The sequence below is a fragment of the Rhineura floridana genome, chromosome 21 (assembly GCF_030035675.1).
Source record: "Rhineura floridana isolate rRhiFlo1 chromosome 21, rRhiFlo1.hap2, whole genome shotgun sequence".
Classification (NCBI taxonomy): domain Eukaryota; kingdom Metazoa; phylum Chordata; class Lepidosauria; order Squamata; family Rhineuridae; genus Rhineura; species Rhineura floridana.
Window position 1 is genome coordinate 3,908,578 of NC_084500.1, and position 21,257 is coordinate 3,929,834.

Here is a 21,257-nt window from a genome sequence, read left to right on the forward strand (position 1 = left end):
CTGCACGCAGAGCGCGTCTCTCCAGCGCAAAGGGGAAGGAGAGGGGGCGCAATACGCCTTTCCCCCCCGTTTGTTTGATTATTAAACAGTGGTGTAGCGACAAATTCACATCTGCAGGGTCCCTCCTTGTTAGGAACAGCCACAACCCCTCTCCCTTTTTTTTCTTCTGGGTTGAGAATGAGATCCTTGCTAATACCTTCTCACACAACAGACGTCCCTAAGAGCCAAACAGCAGGAAAGGGGAGAGTGTTAGCTGCTGAGAAGAGTCTTCTCAGCGGCTGGCTCACTTCCTTTTACTCTGTCTCCAGTCAGCAGGAAAGGACAAGGAAGCATGTTATAAGACTCTTCTCAGTGGCAAACACACTCCCCTTTCATGATGATTGGCTTGCTGGAGACAGGGACCCCGCTCCCAAAAAAGTAAAAGGTCTAAACTCCAAGACCCCAGATGCCTACACCCCTGTTATTAAACCACACCTTTCCTTCAAGGAGCTCAAGTAGTTCTCAGGAACAAGGGAAGCTTATACTGAATCAGACCATTGGGGCCATCTAGCTCAGTACTGTTTACACTGACTGGCAGCGGCTCTCTAGGGTTCCAGACAGGGAGTCTCTCCCAGCCCTCTGTGGAGATGCCATTGGGAGGATTGAACCCGGGACCTTCTGCACACAAGGCAGATGCTCTACCCACTGAGCTATGGCCCTTCTCTCCCCATTTTGTCCTCACAACAACCTTGTAAGGTAGGTTAGGCTGACAGGAGGCGACAGGCCCAAGGTCACCCAGCGAGCTTCATGGATGACAGCAGGGAATTATTATTTTATTTTATTCATTCATATAATAATAATAATAATAATAATAATAATATTATTTATGAGTCACCTATCTGGCCGAATTAACGGTCACTCTAGGCAACGTACACTGACACAATAAAATACAATATAAACCAGAAAACCACATTCAATAATTAAACTAAACAGCATTAAAAGCTAACCCATCCCAGAAATCCCATAGGCCTGCCTGAACAGCCAGGTCTTCAAGGCCCGGCAGAAACCTATCAGGGAGGAGGCATGACGAAGATCGAAAGGAAGGGAATTCCAGAGGGCGGGGGCCACAATCGAAAATGCCCTCTCTATGGTCGGCACCAGCCTAGCTGTTTTAACTGGTGGGACCGAGAGAAGGTCTTGTGAGGCTGATCTCGTCAGGCAGCATATTTGATGATGCTGGAGGCGCTCCTTTAGATAAACTGGGTTTATATTCCACTTTTTCCCCAGAGCTGAGATTCGAGGAGGCTTACAAAGATTAAAACAAATACAGTTTAAAACATATAAACAAAATGTGCAGGTGATAATTAAAATGTAGTTGAACTAACTATAAAAACCGATTAAAACAGCAATTAAACACCACGAAATACAAATCAGTAAAAACAGCATCCTATTTAATAGCCCTTGCAGTCAATTCCCAAAAGCCTGTTGGAACAGAAATGTCTTCACCTTCCAATGGAAGGACCGCAGGGAGGGAGCCAGTCTGACCTCCCTAGGGAGTTCCAGAGCCTGGAGGCAACCACCGAGAAGGCCCTTTCCAGTCTTTCCACAAAACATGCCTGTGAGGGTGGTGGGACTAAGAGAGGGGCCTCCTCCGACGATCTCAGGGCTAGGGCGAGCTCATATGGGAAGATACGCATCTCTCCTGAGTTCTAGTCCAACACTCTAACTGCTACATCACACTTCTGATCATGATCTCTCGCTTCCCCCCCACCCCTGTGCAATGTAGTGTTCTTTCTGCAACAGATTTGGCACAGCTACCCAGGAATGTCCTGCTACTGCGACTCAAATTGATTGGCTAGAATTGCAAGCGCTGCACAAAGCACTTTTATTGTTAACGCCTGCAAGCCTAGGCCCACTAGTGTGAGGAGTAAGCCACTCCGAACACACCAGCGCTCACTTTCAAGGCGACAGACGTAACAACCACACTGTTGACGCTCCAGTATTATTTATTTCATTTCAATTCCACCGCTTTACCGGAAACGGTCAAGACAGCTTACAAAGTGTAAAAGCGACAAAGACATAACAATCACAGGAAATCGGTGTGCAAAATGCAAGCTGGCCTAAAATTAAAAAGTAGCTGTGGTTATTGACATCATTTATTGACACTGAACAGTCCCACTGGTCCAATGTAGTAGGGACCTGCTTGATTTTCTTCTCCCTGGTGAATTTTCTCACCCTTTGTGTGTGTGTGGGGGGGAGATGTCTTCTTAAAGTAATGTTGTTGTGCATACAGATCTATACCAGAGTTGCCATTTTGCATGCTTCACCTCTGTCCTTCTGAAGAAATACCCTGTGTGGGAGATAGATACACCTTGAATGCAGGCAAATGTTACCTTCGTGAACCCTGATGTGCCACATAGCATACAATATTTAAGCACTAACATGTTGCAGCATGGTGCTGTTTATTCAGGGTTCTAGCCAGCCCTGCCCTCTTCTGGGGTATGCCATTCCATTCCCCTGCTCCCCCGGCAGATCATCTTTCCTCAACCTCTGAGCAAGGTCACTCCTCCTTGGACTCCACAATGTCTGTGTAAGAAGGCACTGTCTAGTACAGACAGATGCAGCAGGAGCGATGCTGAAAAGGCCTCGTGGAGGCATATGGTGCGAGCGTGTCTGGTGATGAATTCTTTTCGGTGTGAAGTTGCAGCCCGTTATCAGTTTTGTACTGGTACAATCCTTGATATTTGCAGATGTTCTAAACTACATTCCCGTAGCGTGGGAAGTATCAGCAGCTAACCACAGTGGATTTTCCGAGCCCTTGTGGTCACTAAGAGACTGGAAAGATAAACTGTCTATCACGCAATGGCCTGAGAACCTCACCACCCTGGATTTGAAAGTATCTTCTCGAAATGCCAATGTCCTGTGGCTACCTCTTGGGCTGCTGGGGGGCTTAGATCACCTTAGGATGCAGTCCAATATCTCGGAGTAAGTCCCATTGAAGGCAATGGAGCTTACTTCTGAGTAGACATGTATTGGATTGCAGCCTTAGATGCTTAACTTTAGATGGAAATACTGGCGGCTATTGCGTTCTCAACGTGAGCTGACGGTGCTTACTGTTACTGGGTTTTATTGCTGGTGGTCTCCCTTTTTCTTTATTCAATGTAGCACTTAAAAAAGATAAATTTAAAAAAACCAGATTATTTGATGAGCAGGGAGGGGGTGAGAGACTACGCTGATCTGCAAGACTCAGCTGGTGAGGGAGAGCTGTGCGTCCACACGCCCCATGTGAGTGTGCACATGGGAGAGTGGTCTGGCCAAGTGCGAATGTGGCCCTCCGGCCCACAAAAGGTTAGCCTACCCCCTGCTTTAGGCAAACGGTTTTCAGGGGGCCTGGGTCAGTTCTTGGCTGCTCTGAGCTTTCGGCGGAAGTATTCCGGCGCGGCATCGTACAGCCAGTCGGCATCCACCACACACAGGTCCCTCATATAGCACTTGTTGGTGTGGAGCAGCTCGTTGTACATTACGCAGGCGGGCTTGCAGTGGAAGAGGACCGAGGAAGGGTGGATGGCCACCGGCTGGTGAGTGTCTGTTGTGGCGTACGTGCTGTCCAGCTGCAGCTCGGCTGTGTTCATGAAGAGGCTGTAGGCCAGGCAGCGGCGGATGTTCCCCGTGTCAGAGCGGGAGGACTCCAGCGGTATTGAAAGCTAGGATGGGAAAGAGCAACACACACAGTCATAAATAAACAAAATGATGAGGGCTTTTGAGGACAGCATGCTTCAAGCGGCAATCAACCACCCCCACCCCTGCAATTCAAGGGTCCCTGAAGCGCTTCGGCAATCCAGACATAAAAAAAAAACACCTCTGCAGACAAGCGTCTACTAAAAGCAAAACTATGGGCTGTATTCAACTGAGTCCTACTCAGAGTAGCAACTCTATGGAATTCTCCATAGTAGGAATTCTCAGTTTGAATTCTACGGAATGCAAAGTACAGTACCATGAAATACAATATTAGGAATAAAATACAATTAAGTCATGCGGCATCTAGCACAGCACATTACAATTGCTACAACAGGCAGGAAAAATAAGAATTAGGTTGTCTGCTAAGACCAAGCAATTGTCAAGTGGTCCGTGCAAGAGGGAAAAAAAGTTTGGGGAGCACTGGTCTGAATTATGGTTGACGGACGCGGCTGTTCTTTCCGTGTTGCCCAAGATGTGCTGGGCGCGTCATTGTTTTACAAGAGCCTCCAGAGGTTTTGGACTACAATTCCCTCCTCATGGGAGTTGTAGTCTGAAACCTCTGGAGGGCGCCAGGTTGGCGAAGGCTGTCAAGGACTATTATTGTTGATTAAGGTTTATATTTCATTGCCAATTGGATGCAGTGCCTCCTCATTTGTTCCCTTTGCTCTTTTGGTGCTGCCTTCTCTTGACATCCCTAACAACAACAACTGCTTGGTCTCTATGAAAACGGTATCTATACAGATCCACTTTGAAGCTTCCCGATAATTACCTTCACACAAATGTCCCTGAGCTGAGCTCTGACGTCTGAGACCAGCATCATATTCCTGCTGTTCACAAAGTTTTCTTTGCACCATGCCTGAAGAAGGGAAACGAGACATTTGCTCAGGCCTGGAATCGTATCTTATTTGTTGTTGCACTTGTCGGAATTCTATTGAGTTGCGGAGCGGAGAGTATTGAGCAAGCTTACGTGTGTGTGTGTTTGAATCTTTGCTAAGATTCTACCTTCCCTGCAAATTAGTCAGACAGAGACTTTAATCTGTAAAATAAGAAAGAACTACTTTATTCTGGAAGTACATGCTTGATAGGAAAGAGTTCTATATCTAGCTTAACTGGCTATGCTGGAGCAGCGAGCACTGGTCCCAGTGCAGCTCTCATGCTGGTTGAGAGGGAGAGACAAAGGAAAGATGTCTGCTCCCCTCTCGCGAGAGAAGGAGGAATGGAAAGGCGGGAAGGAATTGGGATCAACATCCTTTGCATATCAGTCTAGCAGGAGGGGGAGAGACGGCAAGGATCAAAGGACAGGTATAGCCTAGCAACCATGAGGTCTCCTCCCTAGCTACCCTTTTTTAACCCCATGCAGCCTCAACCCACCAAGTTGTTGAACCTCATACATTCCAACAACACTGATGTCCCACCTTTCCTCCAAGGAGCTCAAAGGGGTGTACCCGGTTCTCCCCCTCCCCATTTTCTCCTCACAACAACCCTGTGAGGTAGGTTAGGCTGAGAGGCAGTGACTGGCCCCTGAGGTCTCCCAGTGAGCTTCGTGGCCAAGTGGGGATTTGAACCCTGGCCTCCCAGGGCCTAGTCCAACACTCTAACCACTGCACCACACTACAGCTGTTTCGGATTATACATCATGTTGACATTTTCATACACAAACAAACACTGTATCTATCTATCTATAGACAGACATGCATGCAATGGTTGTAATATTAAAGAACCTGAAGTGATGCTTCCTCAGTGAGGAAATCCAGTAAGGAGCCACAGTGGAATCATTAAAATAGATTCAGAAAGTCAGTTTTGCCTGGAAGTCAGTCTATAACTAACACCTAGTCACAGATACCGAAGACTGAATTTTACCTGATATTAAAGCCCCGCTCAGATGGATCATTATTTTATATGCCCCATATAAATCACATCCTGCCTTGCAGTAGGTGTTGATGTTTTTGTTGAGAAACATAGTTCCAGGGTCCTTGCAAGGAAGAGACCACTCTGCTCGGACTTCTTGAACCTGCTTGCTCTCCTCTTCCCTCCCCACTTCTTTTTGTGTTGTGTCTGTCACTCCCTAACTGCAGGCTCACAATCTATCGTCCTTTCATATCTGCACAGCACCTAGAAAATTCTAGGCACCGTTAAGGGTTTAAAAACGAGAACAATCGCTCAATGGTGTCTTGGGGAAGGGTCGTAGCCTAGAGGGAGAGCATCTGCCTTGGGTGCAGAAGGTCCCAGGTTCAATCCCCAGTGGCATCTCTGGGTAGGGCTGGGAGATCCCACTGCATGAAACCCTAGAGAGTTGCTGCCAGTCAGTGTAGACAACACTGGACTAGATAGACCAATGGTCTGACTCAGTATAAGGCAGCTTCCTATCCATCATTACACTTATAAAGGAAGGAATTAAGAGTCAGTGTCCTTAAACGTAAATGTACTGCCTTCAAGTCGATTCCGACTTACGGCGACCCTACGAATAGGGTTTTCATGAGGCAGTGACTGGCCCAAGGTCACCCAGTGAGCTTCGTGGCTGTGTGGGGATTCGAACCCTGGTCTCCCAGGTTGTAGTCCAACACCTTAACCGCTACACCACACTGGCTCTCTGTCCTGAAGTCATCCTTAATGTTAGGCTAGTTCCCAGGAACTCTTGTTTCAAATCGGTAATCCATCGACCAACTGTCCTTGACTTTCAGTCCCAGTCCCCAGCCAGCAACGATGGGAATTAGTACTTTACCAGACAGACAGGTTGTGCAAGAGTTGGTGGGTACGAGCACAAACGCTGGACTGGGAATCCGCCGCTCCAGTCCCAGTGTCTATGTTCCATTTCACTGAGTAGTTATCTCCGCCTACAGGTGGGGACCCTGTGACCCTCCAGATGCTGGCTTAGGGCTGATGGGTATTGGAGTCCAACCACATCTAGAGGGCCGCAGGTTCCTCATCTTTGAGTTGGCCCATCTCCAATACGCAGGCAATAATCCTGATATCCTTTAAGGAGTCCTTACCCGCGCGGGAGGATTCCTGAGATAAGAGTATGTGGACTGCTCTAGCACAGAGGAAATAATGAGGGTCATCAACAGAGCGGAGACTAGAAAGCGCTTGGCATGCTAAAAGTGCTAGATTATGGGATTTTACACCTGCCCAGTCAGATGAGCTGTGAGCACTCACTCGATTTCCACTGATGTTTTTGAAGGCTCGGTAGATATTGAGCAACGTGATGTGGTCCCCTTCGCTGGAGATGAACTTCTTCCGGACGCTCTGAACTTCATCCCGCCGTGAAGGGGGGTTGTAAAGGACGCTGTCCACAGACAGGAGCGACACAATGGTGAGGATCTCCTCTGTGCAGCGGAACTTGGGGGCCGTCAGGATGGTCTGCCGAACACACGGAGAAAGATAAAGGGACCTGGAGGAAGGGGAGCGGACTAGCCCCCCAAACTGGACAGGTTTTTATAGGTCAGGTACAGGAAGGGCCGCACCATGGAAGAAAGAAAACGTGGCTTGATTGGACTTGCATGACAGACTTTTTTTTAAAAAAAATCCTTATCTTCTAAGGATTTCAGAGAGAAGGCTGACTTCACGATATGCCATTTTTTAACGTGCTGGGAATCCTGTCTGAAGCCAGCTCTTTCCCCTTCCACATCTTACTGGGCTCACCAGGAGTGTGGGACATCGAAGTCAGTGACACACCCCTTTCTCAATCAAAGAGGCGGCCCCAAAGGCAACATGGAGGGGAACTCGAGCGGGATGAAGGGCTTCCGCTTTTCTTCTACATTGCTAAAGGAGCAAGAAAACAGAAGCAAGGAGAAGGGTCTCGTTGGTCTTCCGGGGAACAGGACAGAGGGCGTCTCTTACTTTGGAGAACTTGGGCTCCAGAGGAAATGCAGCCATTTTCCTCCCCAGTGGGGTGAGGAACAGCTGGTCGTCCTTCCTGTCCACCGCGCCAAGGAGGGCCAGTTGCTCAATGGCAGCTTGAAGTGCCTCTGGGAAGAGAAACGAGCGTGTGTGAGAGAGAGGCTCACACTGCCAGCCTTTCCCACAGCAGCAAGGCAGGAGTGTCAGGTTAGCCCAGCACAACCAGAGGCCCAGCTGCATTATACATTTCAAGCAGCATCATACCACTTTAAATAGGCACGGCTTTCTTCCAAAGAATCCTGGGGACTGTCATTTTGTTAAGGGGGCTGAGACTTCTTAGGAGATCCCTCTTCCCCTCACAGAGCTATAGTTCCCAGGGAAGAGGGATGGTCTGTTAAACCACTCTGGGAATTGACAATTTTCTTATTAGTAGACACCAGATTATTTATTACAGGACGAAAAAAACCCCAACCAACTAAATTTTTGGCTGCTACTAGTAAAATGCATAACGGACAGCAGAATATACTGTATATAATCGCTCTGGGCCAACAGAAAACACCAGAACTATCTGAAGCTTATACGGTACTAAGGTTAACTCTACAGACTTTGCATAACTGGCCTGTTGCCTGTATACAGACAGAATAAAATTGAACTGGACTGAATAGCCGCCTTACCCGGAGATGGTTTAGACATGAAGTCAAAAGTGAGGACGTTCGGGATTCTCAGAGCCAGGAGGTGAAGCATCACGCTGGCTAGGTTACATCTGCAGAAGGAGAGGCGTGACAGCAACAGCCGGCGTTTTCCTCAACCAAGCAAACCCAACCTCCCCAAAGCTGCACACAACTGAGATCTCACTACCTATGACCAGAGTGGCTAACCTGTAGCCCATATATGGCCCCCCAAATTTGTCATTTTTTTTTTTAAAAAAAGAAAGGATATTTTGACTGCTCTTACTGGTCCTCTGCTTTGATGCCAAGAGGTTATTTGTGCCTCCCCCAAGTATGTGTGTATGTTTTAACTAATGGCTCCCGTAGGTCCTCCACTGTGATGCCAGCTGATTGACAGGTGGCATTGGGAAATGGCCTCATGGGCCAAACTGAACCACTGGTGGGCCAAGGTTGGCTCGCGAGCTGAAGGTTTCCCACCGTCTTCCTCTTTTATAAACCAGGGGTCATGCAATGAAACTGACTGGCACAAGATTCAGGACAGGCCAGAAAACAGAGAGAGACTTCTGCACTTGACATGCAGTTTAGTTCACGAAGCAGTGAACAGTTCTCAACGGGGAGTGCAGCCTCACCTCTGGATCTCGGGTACCGTCATTTTATCAAACTTCTCAAACTCGTCTTCCGTGTAGAGGCGGTAGCAGAACCCGCTGTCTTCTCTTCCAGCCCGGCCCGCCCGCTGCCAGGCCTGGGCCTTCGACACCCTCTGGACTGCCAGCACTTCCAGGCCACTCTCTAAGAAGGGTAGAAAATGCCCGCCGTTAAACAAAGCCCTCTGACAGGGCAACTGCGTTTTCTATGGCTCCAGAGGGCAGGAAGCAAACCAGCAGGTTCAAATAGCAAGAAAGGGGATTTTTGACTAAACACGAGGAAGAACTTTCCCTGATGGAACACCAGCTGTTTGGCAGTAGGACAGAGGCTGCCTTGGAAGGTGGTGGACTCTTCTCCATGAGAGGCGTTGGCCACCCCGCAGGGATGTTGTAGACTGCTTACATTGGCAGGGACTTGCGGCTTTGGAGCTGGACTTCCTTCCTAACTCTATGTTGCTATGAAATGGAAAGAGATGGCAGCCACTACTGAGTGGATATGGCCCCAAGGATCTAACTAGACTTACGTCCCCGTGGGAGCACTCCACAACTTTCCAAAGTTTTGGTGCTCAGATTTGAAATCTGGCCTAGTGTACGCATGCAGCAGAACGAGGTGACAATAACATGGTAGAGTGCTGCAGGTGATTATACCACTTCACGCTGCAGGCAGAAAGTACCATGCAAGTGGAAAATGGGCTAGAACGGAGGTGAGGAACCTCCAGCCTGTGGGCCAGTCTTGGCCTGACAGGGGTTCCAGTTTGGCCTGCAAGACCATTTTGTTCAAAGCCACACATACCTGTCAATCAGGTGATGTCACCCTGATGGGCAGGTGATGACAGCTGATGGGCAGGACTCAATCTTGCTTGATGCCCTGAGGGGAACTCTAGCATGCAGTCATCCCTATGGAACAGAGGACTGAACTCCTGACCATCAACTGATGGGTGCAGGCTCAAACCCTGCTCGCTGGTTACCTTCCCCCACCCCCTCCAGCCAGCTTTGACAGGTGGGCAGAACCACCCACCTCTCCATCGCCTGATGTCATTACGATGTCAGATGATAGACATGTAGGTGGCCCCACCTGCCTGTCAAAGTTGACCCACAGGCCAAAAAAGGTTCTCCATCTCTGGGCTAGAGCAATTCTTCCCAAATACTAGATTTTTACCTGCAGGTGTTTGTTTTTATATATGTGGTACATGATTACATGCGATTACACTGACCTAGATGGACCAACGATCTGACTTGGCGTGAGGGATCTTCCTACGTTCCAAAGGTCCACGTCGCTCTGCTTTGCACGCAGAAGGCTTTGGGTTCAGCCCCTAACGTCTGAAGTTTAACAATCTCAGGGAGAAGGGTTGGAAAACTGCCCTCTGAATGTGCCGTTGGAGCGCTGTTGCCAGACACAGAAAGCTGCCTTCTACTGAGTCAGGCTACTGGCCCATCTAGCTCCATATTGCCTACACTGACTGGCAGTGGCTCTCCAGGTTTTCAGACAGGAACCTCTCCCAGCTCTACCTGGAGATGCCACTGGGGATTGAACCTGGGGCCTGCTGCACGCAAGGCAGATGCTCTAACCACTGAGCTACACCCCTTCCCTAGCTGCAAGCCCGTGTAGACAATATTGAGCTTGATGGACCAATGGTGTAACTCAGTATGTTCCTATATGGCCACAATCCACTGCCTGAGCGAGTCACACCGCTCTACTTCCTGGCATGGCTCTGTCCGATATACACTTACCGGGGCTATACTTCTTTGCTTTAACCATGCCTGTGTCCACAACGTATTTAATGCCTGCAATGGTGATGGACGTCTCAGCAATGTTGGTCGAGAGGATCACTTTGCGATAACCCTGGGAAAGGAAGGGGAGGAATCTTCTTGCTCATTCTAAAAGTTTGTACTTTGCCTTAACCTTTTTCAGAAACGTTCAAGGGGACTCCTCATGAATTAAAGAGAAAAACGGATGAAAACACTAAGGGCAAACGATAAAAGAAGGCATCAGGAACGGCAAAGCAGCAGTAAGAGGGCCTTCTTTGGGATGCCCTGTTGCTGGATGGGTGGTGAGTGGATAACCTGGAGAGGACCATCTCCATTGTGGAGCGCAAGATCTGGAACAGCCTTCCGAGAAAAGTACACTTAGCCCAATCATGACCTGTTTTGAGAGGAGCAGTGTAGACATCTCAGCGTGCCCTTTCAGAATGTTTTTGATACTCAGGAGGGTCTTCAATATGTGTGATGCAAACAGGCACTTGAGCTCAAGGTACTGGCCTGACAGCTAACCAATGGTTCAACCACAACATGCCATGGGAGCATGGCATGACACAAAATAAGAGGACAGCCACTGCTGTTGCCTTCTCAGACCACCTTATGTTTACCATGGGAAATCAGCTATGTCCTGCTGGTCCTGACTGGGGAGATGCAGCTGTTAACGGCACAAGAACCCAGCTTTCCCCAATGCTGATCCTCAAACCAAGCCTAGGCTGCCATCTTGAACCCACTGTACACACTCATCGGCTAAAACACTGACTGGCTGGAGCAGACACGCCGGTTGATTTCACAGAAATTGCTTAGAAGGGTAATGGCACATTTTGTTTGTTATTTATTTATTTATTGCATTTATATACCGCCCCATCGCCGAAGCTCTCTGGGGGGTTTACAACAATTAAGAACATTAAAAACAAGTATACAAATTGAAACCATTAAAACCCATAAAAACCGAGAAGCGAGTTAAAAACACGTGCTATTCAAATGCTGTTAAAATGCCAGGGAGAAGAGGAAAGTCTTGAGCTGGCGCCGAGAAGATAGCAGGGTTGGCGCCAGGCGCACCTCGTCAGAAACATCATTCCATAATTTGGGGGCCACCACTGAGAAGACCCTCTCCCTTGTTTTGCTTCATAACTTTCTAGGAAGGCTAGAGGCTTACTTTTTAGGAAAGCTCAGAATCTGGGGCCCTTCCCTGGGGTGCCAATGAAGGCTTCACAGCTGCCATGGCGCCCACAGGCACCAGGTTGGTGACTCCCCAACATAATATGACAACATGAGGTCATTAATACTTTATTATTTTAATATCTTTCTTTAATAATTTTTAATAATTTTAGCTTTTGTATTTAATGTTGTAAAGATAGTTATATGTTCCATCTTTTTCTTTGAATTACTTTTGATTTGTATTTAATATGGGTTTATTATGTTAATCTTGCTTTTGTTATATGTTTAAATTGTTGATTTGGTGATTAGGTGGTTTTAAATTGAATGTAAATATATTTTTACTTGATGTACACTGCCCAGAGACCCTTGCTATGGGCGGTATAAAAATTGAATTAAATAAATAAATAAATAAAATAAGATTCAGAGCAGACAAAACAAAGCACTCTGCTCAGCACACAGTTAAATTACGGAATTTGCTCCCACAAGAGGCAGCCACGGCCACCAACATGGAAGGATTAGGCAAATTCATGGAGGATATGGCAATCAATGGCCACTAGCCACGATGGCTGCGTTCTACCTCCACCGCTGCTGGAGGCAATGAATGCCAGTCGCTGGGAATCACAGATGGGGAAAGCGCTCAGGTTCTGCTTTGTGGGCTTTCCAGAGGAATCGGCATGGCCACGGTGAGATCCGGATGCTGGACTAGACAGACCTTGGACCTGATCCAGCAGGACTCTTCTTACGAACCAGGCCTTTATCTCTTTTGGATGCCACAGGGCAAACTGAGCAGTTTAGCAGATTTTTTTTTTTTCAAACAGAGAGCAAGAGAGAGCTGCTCTTGCCATCTATGACTTACTTTGGGTGCAGCCTGGAAGACGCGGAGCTGTTGCAAGTAAGGCAGGGAAGCATAGAGCGGCATCACCACCATCTGAGGACAACCGTCGGGAAGATGTTTCGCAATGTCCCGACAGGTTTTGGTCATCGCTTCAATCTCTTCCTGGCCTGTCAGAAACACCAGGATATCCTGAGAAGGAGCAGCTTCCTTTAAAGAAATCATATATATATATATAGATAGATATAGATATAACTAACCAGTGGGGCAGCCCAACGGGACTACATGTCACCACGTGACTTTATTTTTTTTTAATGAAAGCTCAGATTCTGGGCTACCCACTGGGGGTGCCACTGAAGGCCTATTATTATTATTATTATTATTATTACTATCTTTATTTATACCCCCCCCTTTTTCCAAACTGGAACTCAAGGCGGCTTCCAGATAAAAATAAGTACATATCATTAAGAACATATAAACATATAAAAATCGGCATTAAAACAGGATTAAACTATTAAGGTGTTAAAACCAATTAGATATACACTTAAAATACTGCAACCCAGTTTAGGAGCATAAAAGTAAAACAATCACATACAGCACCCTCTTCAATCACTACCCTTACACAGGTGCCACAGCCCCCACAGGTGATGGGTAGGCAGCTTGCACACTACAGCACCCTGAGCTCCTCAGAGAAAGGGAAGGGTAAAAATGTGCTTCACAAATAAATAAATAAACTGCTGTTGTTATATGCCTTCAAGTCAATTATGACTCATGGCAACCCGATGAATTTTTGGCGGGTATATTCATAGGGTTTTCATGGTAAGAGGTATTCAGAGGTGGTTTACCATTCCCTTCCTCAGTCTAAGCCTACGGCATGCTGTATTCCCAGGCGGTCTCCCATCCAAGTACTGACCGGGCCTGATCCTGCTTAGCTTCTGAGATCAGACAAGATTGGGTAGTATGGCTGTAGGCAAATAAACTGCAGATACGCAACAATATTGAAAACTCATACGGTACCTGATGGATTTGGAAGATTGTCACTAGTGCCGCTTGGAGGTAATCGCTCTGAGATTGCTTAGTGTAGAAGATCTGGATGGGATGCTGCCTGCCTTCCAGGTAGAGGACAGGAGCGCCATTGAAGTATCGGGAGAACAGGTCTACGTCCATGGTAGCTGACATAACGATCACCTGTTACAAGAAACCAAAACCACCTTGTTACTGAGAATTGTGCTTTGAAGAGAAAGTCCTTGTTGGCAGCAGAACAGATTCCGAAGTCATTACTAGACAAAGTAGAAAATGAAGATTTTTTTTAAAGGGGGGCATCCGCCAAGGCCAAGAGGGAGCAATGGGTATCCTCCCTTTTCGAAGGTATTGCCAGGACTGGAAAGGAAGAGAGGGAGGCCTTGTGGATGCTTTTCCCCCCAGCATAACAAGTGCCGGATCTAGGGAAGAAAAAGAAAACATCACGAAACTTAGGAATACGCCGTTTCCAGTCTGCACCACACACCCCCTTCAGCACTCACTTTTAGCGGCAATTTCCCCAGCTCCTTCCGTCTCTTTTGTGCCGCTTTCACCACGCCGAAGAGCACGTCCGTGTGGATTGTCCTCTCGTGGGCTTCGTCCAAAACGACGATGCTGTACTTGTGCATGAAGGGGTCCCCAATGGCTTCTCGAAGCAGCATTCCGTCTGTCAGGAATTTGATCTTGGTCTCCTCAGAAGTGAGGTCCTCGAAGCGTACCGTGTAGCCAACCTGAGCATCACAATGGTTGAAACAAAGAAGAAGAAGATGGCACCTGTTCCCGGCCAGCTGTATTTCAAATAAAGTGGCCCTCTTGAACTACTGCTGAAGTGAGCAACCACAGTGTAGTTGTTAAGAGGGAAGCATGTAAATTATGAACCTAAGGGGTGGGGGAGACGGAAGCTAGCATAGCACCCACGAAACTGAGGTAGGAATCAAGAAGTCCTGGGTTCAAATCTTGCCTCTGCCATGAGTTTGCTTGATGGTCTTAGGCAAGTCACTCAGCCTCAATGCATCCACCCCCAATATCAGTACTAGGTATTCATTTATTATAGACATTTCTCTACTTTAATGGAAATCCTCAGGTACTGGGCCACCTTACAGAATTGTTGTAAGGATTAAAAAAAATTGATGAGATAAATGCTAAGCATTATTGTTACTATTGAGAACACAGTAATCTCCACAGTGGAGTGAATTTCCATGTCCTTTCCGTAAGAACCGCTTGCTGGATCAGGTCAAAATATGTTTTATTTTAATACATTTTGATGTCTTTATGTTTTTGTTTGCTGCCCTGGGCTCCTACTGGGAGGAAGGGTGGGATACAAATATAATAATAATAATAATAATAATAATAATAATAATAGGGGACCATCTAGTCCAGCATCCTGTCTTCACAGTGGCCAACCAGATATTCATTACGGGAAGCCCGCAAGCAAGAGCACTCTCCCCTCCTGCGATTTCCAGCGACTGGTATTCCTGATTGGCATTAACCACACCGTACTACCTACGCACTGAAGGCAAGCATGGTTAATGCTAACCGGGTTCTGTTGTAACCATGGCTTACAAACCCACTTAAAATCTGAGGGTTGTACCCAGCTATGTTTTACTCAGAGCAGACCTACTGAGGCGAATAAACACAGGTCCTTTAATTTCAATGGGTCTGCTCTGAGTAGGATTTAGTTGAATACAACGCTTGGTTTGCGCCATGGTTACTTAGTCACCATTAGCCACACTGAACAAGGGTGTGCACGTCATGTTAAACCATGCTCATTGCCGAGAAAAGAGGGAATTTGGTCCAGAGGAGAGAGTGGCTCCATCGAGACATGGGGTTTCTTGTGTGTGTTTTATTGATTATAATGACAGCGCCTCTGTTCTGATTTCTAACATAATAATAATAATAAATTTAATTTCTGTGTCGCCTATCTGGCCAAAGGCCACTCTAGGCGACGTACAAAACAGTTAAAACACAATGAGATAAAATACAATAATACAATAAAAAACAGTATGAGAATAATACAGCAGCAACAATATTAAAACAGGGTAGGAGGCATTTCAGTCACAGTAATTAACCCTCCCCGGAGATCCCAAAGGCCTGTTGAAAGAGCCAGGTCTTTAAGGCTTTACGGAATACATTTAGGGAAGAGGCGTGCCGGAGATCTTGTGGGAGGGAGTTCCAGAGAGTGGGGGCCGCCACTGAGAATGCCCTCTCTCTTGTACCCGCCAATCTAGCTGTTTTTGTCGGCGGGATTGAGAGAAGGCCTTGAGTGGCTGATCTTGTCGGGCGGCATAATTGGTGGCGTTGAAGGCGCTCCATAAGGTAAACTGGGCCGAGACCGTATAGGGATTTAAAGGTTAATACCAACACCTTGAATTGGGCCCAGAAAACAACTGGAAGCCAGTGTAGATCGAACAACACTGGTGTGATGTGATCCCGGCGGCGACTATTCGTAAGTAGTCGAGCCGCCGCATTTTGTATAAGTTGTAATTTCCGGACCGTTTTCAAGGGTAACCCCATGTAGAGCGCATTACAGTAGTCCAAACGAGAGGTGACCAGGGTGTGTACTACCAGGGGGAGCTGATGAGCAGGAAGGTAGGGTTGCAGCCTTCGTATGAGGTGTAGTTGATACCAGGCTGCCCGGCTCACCGCCGAAATCTGAGCCTCCATGGACAGCCTGGAGTCAAGTACAACCCCAAGGCTGCGGACCTGGTCCTTCAGGGGTAAACTCACCCCATTGAACTTCAGGTCAACATCTCCCAACCTTCTTTTGTCCCCCACAAGTAGCACCTCGGTCTTATCGGGGTTCAGCTTCATTCCTTTCATGCTGTAGTACCTGTTGCCTTTTGGCACTTGTGGCTTTTTGACGGATATACCGTCAGGTTGCACTAAATGTCATTCGCGTGAGGGGCCATGGCGTGACACAACAGTGAACGTCATTGGACATGTCGCTACTTCCCCACCCTTTCCACTCATGCGTACCTCTGTCCCCCTCCCCGAATTCCCCCATAAAAATGGCGGGAAAGAACTGTATGCCGGTATAACACCCCAAATTTCTTCACTTTACCCCCACAATTTTCTGGATTAATGGGACTGCAAACGGGTTTTTTCTGGAAGCAATTAACATAATAATAATAATAAAACATGAAAACGAGCACTAAACTTCCACTAAATTCTGCTAGATGTCCAGAAGTGGCTTTTATGTTGTGTGAAAAATCAAATAAAATGCAGAAATTATCAGGTAAGGAAACATCAGGAAAACTAAATAAACGGCTGTCTGAATGGAGCCTGACAATGGAACCAATGACCGAAGGAGGTGGCGGACTCTCCAACATTGGAGGCATTCAAGAGACAGCTGTACAGCCACCTGTCAGGGATGCTTTAAGCTGGATTCCTGCATTGAGCAGGGGGTTGAGCTCGATGGCCTTAGAGGCCCCTTCCAACTTACGATTCGTAGGAATACTCTTGATTTGGCTGTAAGTGAGCCCGGTTAAAGTCAACCACAGGTGGCATCCTTGAACATCTAATGCTAAATCACAGTGGATGCTGAGGAAGGAAGGGAGATGGGAATTCTTTCCAGTTAGGGAATGGAGCATGCAAGTCCTGAAGCTAGCCAATGGGATAGGAGTATTTATTTTAATTACTTTATTAAAACATTTCCAGGCTGCCTTTCATTCACAGCCAGGGTGTGAATCCTCGCTCAGCCAAGAAGCCAGTCAGTTCTCTCAGCCTAGCCTACCTCGCAGGGTTGTTGTGAGGATAACTTAATGAATGGGGGGTGGGAGACCAAGTATGCCACCTTGCGCTTACTTGGAAGAGTGGGCTATGAATGGAAGAAGAAATATACATAACAAGGTGGTACAGAAATATTTTAATAAAAATAACCAGCTAACTAAATAACTATGACTACAGTAGGACCATCTCACTTGGCCCTCCAGCAACATACCAGTTTTCCCAGCTCTGTTTTTTTTTCATCCGATACCCGGGTGGCCAAAGACATAGCAGCTACGCGGCGAGGCTGGGTCACAGCAATTATGCCTTGGCGCCCGACCCCTCCTTCGTAGAGGTACTGCGGTATTTGAGTGGTCTTTCCAGAGCCAGTTTCCCCTGCAGGGCATTAAACATACAGCATTTGGGCATCATTATTTATCATTCACTTCTTTACCTATTTAAGGCATTTGTTTACTGCTTTTCAGGTGGATCTCACAAAGCGGTTTACCTGACAACGCGTATAACACAGAGGAAAACCAGATACAAATTTAAAACCAGAACTCAATCAACTGACTATTGCTGAAAAAGATATCGTCTCAATTGCCTTCATAAGCCTGGTGACATAGAAAGGTTTTCAGCAGGCGTTTAAAAGTCTCAACAGAAGGTGCCTGCTGGTGTCTATTAGCAGAGCAATCCACAGGGCTGGGTCGATGACACTTAAGGCTCAGTTTCTTGTTGCTGTAAGATGAAGGCTCAACTTGGGGGAGAACTAAAGACGCTCCTGCAGATGATCTCGGGGAACGAGCTGGTTCAGGCGGTCCCTAAGACACCCTGGCCCCAAGTTGCAGAGCTTTGCAAATTAATAAATTAAATGTAAATTAAATTATCGCCTGTGGTCTCTAACAAAAACCATCATGAAGGTTAAGATACATCAAGGTCACTTCCCGACGTTGCTGGACTACAGACGGCCACATCATCGCTGACTGTTGGCTTGCTGAGCTGATGGGAGGAGGAGTCCAACAACCATGGCTGGGGTGGGCGGGGGAAGGGCACACCAGTTTTCCCATCCTTGCCATACAGGAGATGTGGCGAACCTTTGGGCCCTCCAGATACTGCTGAACTACAACTCCCACCAGCCCTAGCGAGCAACGGCCCAACAACCAGGAATGATGGGAGATAGTACAGCATCATCTGGACCACTTTAGAGATACTTATTTATTTCATTTGTATTTATTATATTTATATCCCGCCTTTCCTCCAAGGAGCTCAAGGTGGCATACATAGTTCTCTTCATTTTATCCTCACAACAACCCTGTGAGGGTAGTTTAGGCTGAGAGGCGATGACTTGGCCAAGGCGATGCAGCAAGCTTCATGGCCAAGCAGGGGCCTGCACCCTACTTTCTCCTACTTCCCAGTCTGACACTGTAACCACTACACCACTAAGAGGAGGCCGGATTCCACAAGCTCCGCCCCCTAGCCTGTCTCAACCAATTCCAAAGGGCGGGGCTACCTTTAGCCCCACCCCAATCAAACAAGAAATGAAGATGTCCCACCCACTTTCCCTGCATCTCTTCAATCAAATGCTCTCTGGCTAAGGGAGGGGGCGTGGCATCAGCATACTCAGCTCAGAGGATTCCCCAAGCCCCTCCCCTCTTACACTGGTTTGTCCCAGCCAATTCCGTGGGGCTGCAAGGGGCGGGGCTGCCTCTAGTCCCGCCCCTCGAGCAAACAAGCAACGAAGATTCCCCTTCCTCTGCAGCTCCCCCTCAATCAAACGCACGCACGCACGCCTGGGGCGGGGAGGGGGCGTGGCGTCCGCAGGCCCCTCCCCTACCTCCCTGCTGCACGGGGGGAGGAGCGGCAGCCTTTTTCCCCTCACCGATGAGGACGGCGCAGTCTAACCCGCGGAGCTGCCCGAGCAGAGTCCCCCGAGCTTGGAAGATGGGCAGGCTCCGGCGCTGGCTGTTGAGCCCTGCGGGGGACCCGGCGGCTGAGGCGGAGGGCGTCGTCGTCGTGTGGCGCTTCCCTCCGGGCGTCGCCAAAAACATCGCTCTGCGCGGGGCCGAGCCGAGAGGCGCCGTGGCGGAGGACGGCAGCTTCGGTCTCTTGGGCGGGGGCAACTGGCCGGCCCCCTGAGGCATCCTCCTCACCTCCCAGCGGCGGCGAGGGCAACGATGCCGGCGCCAGGTAACACGCTTCGGCAGGCCCCGCCTCAGAGCTGCGGGACTACGTTCCCCAGCACGCCCCGCGCGGGCTCTTAGTGAGGCGCCCGCGCTGAAGCGTCCCTGGTGCCTGCTGAGAGTTGTGATGTTGATGGGAGGGGCGGAGCTTCGGAGAGTCAAGGCCGCTCGCCTCAGAACATTGCCCAGTAGGCTTCGCGGCGGCGCCCGCCCCGGAATACGCCCGGTGCCTGCTGGGCATTGTAGTGTTAGTGGGGGGATCTTGGAGCCAAGCATGCGCTCTTGAGAATCTCCCAGGGGGGCCGAGCTTCGGAGAGTTCTAAGGGCTGCGCCACCTACAGGAACGAAACTGCAATTGCATATCCTTGGACGGTCACATCCCCCATAGACTTAAAGCACGTGGGTATTTCCTCCCTGAGAAATGTAGCTTAAGGGAATCAGTGGCACATTTGTTGAAAGCTATTTTCTTTTCTTTAGGGGTGAAATTGGGGGCAAATTTCTTGCCACGCGAGGATCCAAATAAAGCATGTTGCTGGGGCTGCTGGCCATTGCTGATCTAGACAGACACTACAATTCCCTAAAGAGATTTTTTTAAAAAATAATTATTATTTATTATTATTATTTATTAAACTTTTATACCACCCGACTAGCAATAGCTCTCTGGGCGGTGAACACAAAAAATGTACAATAAAATTACACAGTAATACAACAAAGCATATAAAAACTACAAAGTCTAAAATCAGGTTACAACACATTTAAAATTAAGTTAACTTAAAATTAAAATGCCTCGGAGAAGAGGAAGGTTTTAACTTGGCACCGAAAAGATAATAATGTCGGCGCCAAGCGCACCTCCTCGGGGAGACTATTCCACAGTTCGGGGGCCACCACTGAGAAGGCCCTAGATCTTGTCACCACCCTCTGGGCCTCCCTATGAGTCGGAACCCGGAGGAGGGCCTTTGTAGTAGACGGTAGTGTACGGGCTGGCTCATATCGGGAGAGGCGATCCGACAGGTATCGTGGTCCCACGCCGTATAAGGCTTTATAGGTTAATACCAACACTTTGAATCTGGCCCGGAAGCATATTGGAGAATTGAAATAATACGGAGAATTGACAGGTTTGAGCAAGTTGCAGCCTAGGAGCCTGGATTCCCATTCCTCAAGCGCACCATATCAGCAGGACTGTGTAGATTTCAATGTGCTTGGATAGACTTTTAACCTTTCCTTTTGAAATTGCAATGAAGGCAGACAAACCATGCATGAAGCAGGAATTCTGGATTGCCTCCTAAGGAGAGAAGCCTAAGAAGGTGAAAAATACCAGCGACAGAAATGGAATTAAGTACTGTACTGAAGAGTTACAAAATTAAACATCCAAATGTATATAGTATAGAAGGGCCCCTTAATGCACAGGATAATGTAGTTATGGAGAGTGAAACAATACCCAACATTCAGTTTGGTCATTAATGAATTCTGTGGACTTCTAGGCCAAATGCTTACTTAACAGGAACCAAATTAACCAAGGATCAAGTTGGGTATGTGTGTGTTTATGTAGCTGACTAAAAGGGAGAACTTTTGGATATACTCACTGGACACATTGGCACCTCATGGCCTGAACCTGGAGGACAGTACAAACATCACTTAAGCTTCTGCAAAGGAAGCCCCTCTGAGCATTCCATCCTCAAAGCTCTATAACTGCCACCTTAGTAACAGCATTTGTATGTTGGCAGCTGATGAAGGCGGA

At 47.8% G+C, this 21,257-nt stretch overlaps 1 protein-coding gene across 2 annotated transcripts; it reads right to left on the bottom strand.

The window, feature by feature from the left end:
* Positions 1–1,939: 1,939 nt before the first annotated feature.
* DHX33 (DEAH-box helicase 33) lies at positions 1,940–19,765 on the bottom strand. Of its 2 annotated transcripts, XM_061605182.1 has the most exons (12): positions 19,219–19,765; positions 17,575–17,735; positions 14,138–14,365; positions 13,632–13,802; positions 12,639–12,824; positions 10,598–10,709; positions 8,852–9,011; positions 8,229–8,317; positions 7,555–7,682; positions 6,871–7,074; positions 4,487–4,573; positions 1,940–3,683 (listed from the first exon to the last, which is right to left on the bottom strand). In XM_061605182.1, the coding sequence occupies exons 1-12, from the start codon at positions 19,478–19,480 to the stop codon at positions 3,375–3,377; spliced, it is 2,097 nt and encodes a 698-aa protein (XP_061461166.1). In that variant the 5' UTR covers positions 19,481–19,765; the 3' UTR covers positions 1,940–3,374. The 2 variants fall into 2 exon arrangements, with proteins under 2 accessions (XP_061461166.1, XP_061461168.1); XM_061605184.1 differs by lacking the exon at positions 17,575–17,735 and having other exon boundaries at positions 1,941–3,683; positions 19,219–19,307.
* Positions 19,766–21,257: the final 1,492 nt, after the last annotated feature.

What these genes read in the sequence shown, in the direction of transcription:
- DHX33 (XM_061605182.1), bottom strand. Translation starts at nt 19,480, where the DNA reads ATGCCTCAGGGGGCCGGCCAGTTGCCCCCGCCCAAGAGACCGAAGCTG. An exon ending in AGACTGCGCCGTCCTCATCG is followed by an intron (nt 17,736 to 19,218) that starts GTGAGGGGAAAA and finishes AATGCCCTGCAG; the next exon opens with GGGAAACTGGCTCTGGAAAG. An exon ending in TCTTCCAGGCTGCACCCAAA is followed by an intron (nt 10,710 to 12,638) that starts GTAAGTCATAGA and finishes TTCCTTTCCCAG; the next exon opens with GGTTATCGCAAAGTGATCCT.